We start from the raw sequence: 7376 nt of genomic DNA, 5'->3' as shown, positions 1-7376 counted from the left end.
CCATGATTGTTCCTGCGTGCTTGCAATGTGGATGGTTGCAGCAGTTTGCTTTTGACTTTTTTTGCAGGTTTCCTCTTGGCTTTAACTCCCCAGGAAGCAAAAGTATCTCTCGGTTGCTAATTAAAACGTCGTGTGCCAATCAGCTGCATTTATGAATATGGTACAAGGATGTTTGTAGATAAATCTCGGCATGATTATTCCTTGCATCCACCCTGGCCTGCTGTGACAGTTTTCCCAGTCTACCACGAAAATACTTCCGAATATTAAGATATAAGCACATTTGGTTGAGGGCGATTTAAATTCCTCGCAGTTGGTTATCAGACTTGACATGACGAGACATTACATTTAGATGAAAGGCTGCGTTTAATTTTATTAAAGGTGCGATGGGTGGCGTGTTTCTGAATACTAACTTCTGTACCCCTCAAAGAATTATACCCATTTGTGCATGATGCATTGGCCAGTTTCAAAACGTTGCAAAGCGTCCAGTGTATTTGCAACAGGGAGTGTAGTGGCATCATTCAATTTAACACAAGTGCACAGTTAGTTGAGCTCTGACTTTGGAATAGAACTCCCATGAAGTGTTGATATTTTGTAGAAAGCCTTCAAAATACGCACAAACGAACGAGCACAGAGGCCCCATTTTAAAGATATAACTTTATTTAGAAATGGTGAAGAAGGTGAAATGCTCCTAATCGTCCATTTGTTGTTGCGTAACTAGAGTGAAATAATTTCTGCGGGTGTAAATTATGGGATAACTGAGTCTGGGGTGAGCTGGAAAGAGCGAGTTGCAAATTGTGGAATCCATCACGACCCTTCTTTGCCCTTATATTTGTTTCTGGTTGTTGTTGTCAACAGAGTAATTTTGAAATGCTACTCAACACTCGTGACAAAGTACAAAGCAAAAGTTGGAGACTATTTACAAATGCAATCGTACCTGTTATTGTTGGCATTCACACATATTGCAGTTTCAGATACATGGGGGATAGATAGGTCGTAGCAGTGTTGGTCTCAAGACGTGATAATTGTCAGGATTTTATGAAAAGGTAGAAAGTGGCCAGAGTTTTTACACTTTAGCTTTGTAATGAAATGAGCGGTGAAACAATTATTTCAACCTTTGAAATAATTGAGCATGAGAGGGTTTTACTTTGCACTATCAGTGATTCTAATGGTCGATGAAAGCATTGTAGTCACGAACAATCCTCAAAAGGCAAAGGATGATTTGCATTTTGTATAATAGCAAACAATTTATAATTGCAATTTCCAACATCACCGCGCAGTAAACTGTAATAGATTAGAGACTTTTGTGTCGAACAAGATTCTTTAATATAATTAGCAAACAGCTTATGTTTCGTTTTTAATTAAAAGAACACATTTCTCCCAAAAGTGAGTGGTGGTGCCCGCACAACCCAATTTACCAGCCTCCAAGATGAACCCACTCAATTAACGATAAAAAGGTGTACATGCAATTCTCTTCAAATTATTGGCCGTTTAATCAGTCCCTGGACAGTTTAACAGTTTACTGTTAACGGTTAATTTAAATTTCACTGAGAAACGCGGAGTGAGCAGCAGACTTGAGCTGAAATCAGAATTTTGTTGGTACACTGTAATAATATTGTTCGTACAGGCGTGGGGAGAATAAATTATCTCGTATTAAAGAGAGAGAGACAAGGGAAATTAGTTTTTGAAAACCCAAAGTACTTTATTATCCACTGTTACAGCAAATTGGCTAATATGGAAATGCCTGCTCCAGGGAGAGCGGGGATGATTACTGTTAGCATAGCTCAAAGCGCACTGTTTCTGCTTGTGGTTTGTTCAGTTTCTGTGGATTCAATCCTGCATCGCTCCATTGTTATATTCCTTAAAAAACACAGTAACTTGTCGTGAACAGCAGACCTAAGAGACAAGGTATAAAAACACGTAAACTATGCAATGTCAGATTATATCCTCTAGAAAATACCATGTGGCATTAAAACTGTGACAATATGTGTAAGATTATCCACAGCACAAATGGGATAATTAATATGATTTGCAGATTTGTAGAAATCTAAATTCTCTCTCACATTGGATTTTGCTTTATTTATTGTAAGTGCACATGCCTCAAAAGGCTTCCGTTGTAGAGTTGTCCAATTAACAATAAACTCACTTCAACAATCATCTCCCGTTGAGCGTATTACGCGTATCATTTTGGCCTAGGCGGTCACATAAGATGTTAAAAGCGCCGTGCACATATTTCACGAGAACCGATGCAATAGAACTTTGTGAAAAGCACAACATTTAGTTTGGGCGTTTCCATCTCCGCTGCTTAGATACATAAAACAAGATCTATTCTGCCTCGCTAATTGCACTTTTCACGCACACATTTCCAAAGCTGTTCATTGGGAGAGGTGCAGATATATATCTTCCTTGCGCCAGGTTCCACGTCCTACTTAAACGATCAAATATGTCTTTTCGAAGCTCAAATGAATTTTGTTGACATTTGCAAATTATGCCCTTATCTTCCTCTTTTTTTAAACAAAAATTACGAGATGCTTAGACAACGAGGAGCATCTTGCGACATGTACTTGGACAGTATTACGTCTGCAGAGAGATCAAATACTGGGAAGGAATCCACTGACCAATCTTCACATTAGAACCGTTGAATTCGACCATCTGCTATGCGTTGAAACTTGTTAACAGCTTCTGCCTCCCTGGCACAAACACGGCTCCATGTCACTTTCAGATTGCGAGCAAAAAGTAAGGAAGGAAGCAAAAGGTATCCCGATACTGTCGTATCGTGCTACATTTAGTGGAAACGGCAAGGATGTTTCTCCACGCCCACAATTAGTGGGGAATCTTGAATTTAAGAATAAAGCTAAGATCACCATGAACATGTTGAATATTATTAAATTTAGTGAAATATATGTTTGCATCGGATCAAAATTTCGCCGGATATCATATCCCTTCCTTCATTCGACAAACCCAAAAGTGCGCAATTCAAATAGATGCATACCTGGAAACTTTACTTTTATTTTGCAAGTGGACACATTCATTTTTACAACATAATTTAAATTTACAGATATGCAAACGAAGCAACATTCTAACAAATACTTCGAAATTACATATTTACCAATCCACGGTATGTTTCAGATATAAAATGCTACAATACAGAAAAAAAAATAATGTGATATGGGACATTTAATTAACATGAATATTTACATCACTGTTCGTTCACAACAGTCCTGCGAAATTGTTGGGCCGGGACGTGTTGGCGAGGTTGACATTTTTTTTGTGAAACAAATTCAAGCCGTTTAAACATACAAATTCAGCGGTGAAATGGTATCTTATGAATTATCCACTGTTCCATAACCGGCATCTGAAGCAAAGAGCATTGCAGTGTATCGAATAATCTCAGATAGATGGTGTTTCAAAATGCAATATACAGAAATGATTGTCCGGGAAAACAGAATCCGAATCGAAGTCTGTAAGACTAACTTATTCCCACTCTTGGACGCTCGTTTGCAGGCGCTATGGTTGAGTTGCCATCGTGTAGCTTTCTTATATGCTTCTTCAAGTCAAAGTTCCTACAGAATCCCTTCCCACAAGTGCCGCAAGTGAAGGGCTTTTTATCATTGTGGGTATGCATGTGAAATGTCAAATTATAGACCTGGTGGAACGCTTTGTTGCATATATTACATTTGAATTGCTTCTCTCCGCTGTGTGTCAGTTTGTGGTTCTTGTAGTTTCCTGGCGGGAAAGAAGGAAGGAATAGTGAAGAAGTTAGTGAAAGTTCGCCCCTTCTCCGCCCCCACACCACCCCTCCCTCCCGCCGGGTCAGGAGTTCGCAATTAAATTAATTTCAGATGAGGGAATTTCTACGTTAAGACGAAGGGAAAGCTTCATTAAGCAGTCTCGCGTTGGTGTGAGCGAATGGGAGTCAAAAAGTTGTCAAACTTTATCTCAATCAAATAAAGTCTGCAGAGAACTGTCAGATTAGGAGTTAGGTTGAGGTCAAGATTCTGACCCCCCCCCCCACCCCCGTCCAAATTACCGGGCTGTACATTTAGAAACTTGGTCCCCAAAATGACACGTCTGATTTGAAATAGGTTGTATTCAGAGTATCGGCTCCGTCCCGACAAACTGTGGAGTGTAGATTCTTGAGGGTAAGATCACGTCGGATGATTTAAAATTTTGAATTAAGGGATGAGGGAGTTTTATACCACGTCTCCAACCCGCCGACATTCTCCATCTCCCACAGAGATATGGATTATTACATCGGTGGGATTAATTATTAAACCTCATTTAGTTATTGCATTACGCTAACTGGGTTTTAGTGAAAGGACCCGTGGGCGTTAGAGTTGGTGAGAAACAAGGCGACATTTCTGTGAAAATTACACGGTTGTTTTTGGAGGTATAAGCCATCGAAGAATTAAATTCAAACGGACAACTAATCGCGCAGGAATTAATTGAAATTAACTTTGAAAGGTACCTTTTTGGTGAAATCCTTTCCCACAGAATTCGCAAACAAAAGGTTTGTAACCGGCGTGGATCCGAATGTGCGTGTTGAGAGTGGAGCTCCGGTTAAAAGCTTTACCGCATTGGTTACATTTGTGGGGCTTTTCCTGGGAACAAATCACAATAATCATTCGACAACCGAGAGTCGGACAACTGGAGTTAGGTAGCGAAAACTGGAGCCATTTCTCCCAGTTTTGCGAAACCACGCGGCATTCGCGATTCTGAAGTCGCATTCCGAATTTTGTCAAACACTACATCTACACCAAATATTGTAACATCTTACACACATATCATTTTTTTTAAATTAAAAAATGAGACGACAGACGATGCTAGGATCACGTAGGTTGTCTGAATATCCTTCATAGGCACTGATGGTCACATTTCACTAAAACTGCATTCCAGGCAAGGAGAGCGGCCGACAAGACAAGTCGTTTGCTGTGTAAAAACAAAAGTGTCAGATAACGAGAGGAGACGGGAGCACGTACCTGTGTGTGGATTATTTTATGTCTGCACAGGGTACTAGCTTGTCGAAAGCCTTTCCCGCATACTTTACAGACAAATGGCCTTGCCCCGGTGTGGACCGGCATATGGCGCGTCAGGTTATAATGTGCATTAAAAACCTGGTGGGGGGAAAAAAAACAAAGACATGTGAATGTAATTTATTTTCCCAGCCGCGTCGTGGTTGTCGATCGACCACATTTTTCATGCTCACGGTAATCGATTAGCGATGACAACAGGCTGATTTGGAATAATGTTTCAATTCGCCACCGTACCTTTCCACAAACTTCGCAGGTGAAGTTTTTAGGTTTGCCGTCGCCCGTCGTGTTGCTCAGCTTCGGGTGGTGTTTAGTTACATTCTTTTCCACTGGAAAGCTACCGTTTTCCTTGATCACTTGGTCCAGCTGTCCCGGAATGCTTTCTTTGTGAGGAAATTGCGGGCTCGGGTATTTCTCCGCTGCCAGGCTGGCGAATTTAGCGTTCTCCAGCAAAAGTAGTTTCTGGTGGGCGGAAAGTGAGGCCGGCGGCTGAGTGCCGAGGATATGAGACGGGAAAATGTGGTGGCCGTGCAGCAACTCTGAAGGGTGGTACGTTGTGTCTAAATAGTTGAAATAATAGAGGGAGCCGTTCGCAGGCATCGCCACGGTTTGGTTGATAACTTGAGGTTTGATCAGCCTGTTTGCAGCCATCACGGTCGGGCCTAAAGTTAAGTCCGTTTTGTAGCACATCCCACAGTTTGATTTACACACAGGCGCTGAAGTACAGAGTGAACTTCTCAGGTTAGACTTCCACACTTCCGAGTAATTCAGGAGAGCCTTCGCTTGCAAGTCATAAGGAAATTGTTGTATGGGCAGCACGCAAGGCACAGGGGAACACAATTTCCCAACCTTTTTGCCTTCGGCTTTCTCCAAGCTTTGCCTTTGTTCAGTAGAGCTCCTTGGTTCGGAGTTCTTGGCCATGATTCTCTCGATTGAAAAAGCCAATGCCTTCGGGGTGGCTCCATTGCAGGTAGTTGGGGAGCTTCCATTCCTGGGTGTTTGCCTGGGACAAGGCACAACGGTCTCCAAGTGACCATAACTCGCCATCCTAGGACTCGTGAGCAGCCGCTGACTACAGCCGCTCTGATCTTACCCTGCATTCCAGAAAAGCCAAGACACACATCAATTTAATAAGCACCTTGCGTTTGGCATGTCACCCATTTACATTCAAATCAACATCCCTCTGAACAATAGCACCAAGGGACACCAGATTAATGCTCATTAAACTGCACAAAAAAAACCCGAATTACCAGGACAGCGAAAATCCTTGCTGATAGATTTTAAACGCGATGCTCTAAGCACGGACTACCAGTTTGAGACTGGAAATTTCGATTGCTAACTTACTGAGAAGTGATGTGTCAGACGTCAGCGTCAATTCTTTAACGGGTTCTACATTTATTAGCAAGAGCGGAGAAGATTATCCAAGGACTGCGTGTGGCTATCCTGTCACATTTTGATAGCACACATGTTCATCAGTGAGATCACTGTCTGTTGTATTTAGCTGACATCACATGAAGTCACTTAGCAAGGTGACATTCAAATAGCATCAGCCCATTCCAATCTCCCACCAGCACCCATAATGCCGTGGGCGCGGAGGCTGTGGGGGTATGAAACAATAATTGTGCATTTAATCTGCCTCAATCTGTCTGCTTTGCTTGCGGGATTGCTTTATTTAAAAATAGGCAGTCGGTGTAATACAGTCTCGGTATTAATTATTGAAATAACTTTAAAGAAAGGAAAAAAAATCCCCCAATCCTTTTTGAACGACAAATTCATTTTGAACCCAGTCTTGCTAAATTATTTTTGAATGACAAAATTCAGTCTCGTCGCTCGAAATCCGGGTAAGAATTTTAGAAAATATCGCACGGGTAGAATAACAAAATATATATTTTTTCCCCTGATATGAATAACGAACAGGGAGCAAAGTAGGCCCCCAAAACAATTGATACATGCATCCGGAATATCATCCCTAAACATTTCCAAGTGAAAGTTAAAAAAGATAAGGTCAATACCAAAATCGTGGGTTATTTTTGTACATCGGTGTATAAATGCCGCCTGGACTTTGAAAGCAAAGCAGCGATTTTCAATCTTACATTGCATACAACTATATTTTTTTAAAGTATTTTATCAGAGGTTATAAAGATGCATTTCTTTTCAATTCAGTATTCATTATGTGCATAGTTGGGGGAAAGTCCATATTCCACCTGTGGCAAAGTAAGATTACAATTTTGGAATCTCCCCGGGACCCGATTAAACGTTCTGCACCTTCGCCTATTCAGCACAGCCCATTTTGCAAAGAGATTCATACTGTTGTGCCCTTGTAAAGCGGCTCTTTTCAATTTTATCCAC

General features: G+C 41.2%; 1 protein-coding gene across 2 annotated transcripts; it reads right to left on the bottom strand.

Moving 5' to 3' along the window:
- Positions 1 to 1703: 1703 nt before the first annotated feature.
- Positions 1704 to 6520, bottom strand: fezf2 (FEZ family zinc finger 2). 2 transcript variants are annotated; one of them, XM_078414574.1, is made up of 5 exons: positions 6372 to 6520; positions 5265 to 6121; positions 4977 to 5111; positions 4466 to 4598; positions 1704 to 3723 (listed from the first exon to the last, which is right to left on the bottom strand). In XM_078414574.1, the coding sequence occupies exons 2-5, from the start codon at positions 6072 to 6074 to the stop codon at positions 3467 to 3469; spliced, it is 1335 nt and encodes a 444-aa protein (XP_078270700.1). In that variant the 5' UTR covers positions 6075 to 6121; positions 6372 to 6520; the 3' UTR covers positions 1704 to 3466. The 2 variants fall into 2 exon arrangements, with proteins under 2 accessions (XP_078270700.1, XP_078270699.1); XM_078414573.1 differs by having other exon boundaries at positions 5265 to 6520.
- Between the last annotated feature and the right edge of the window lie 856 nt (positions 6521 to 7376).

This window comes from Rhinoraja longicauda, chromosome 17 (assembly GCF_053455715.1).
Source record: "Rhinoraja longicauda isolate Sanriku21f chromosome 17, sRhiLon1.1, whole genome shotgun sequence".
NCBI lineage: Eukaryota > Metazoa > Chordata > Chondrichthyes > Rajiformes > Arhynchobatidae > Rhinoraja > Rhinoraja longicauda.
This window is presented reverse-complemented; position numbering and strand designations above follow the sequence as displayed.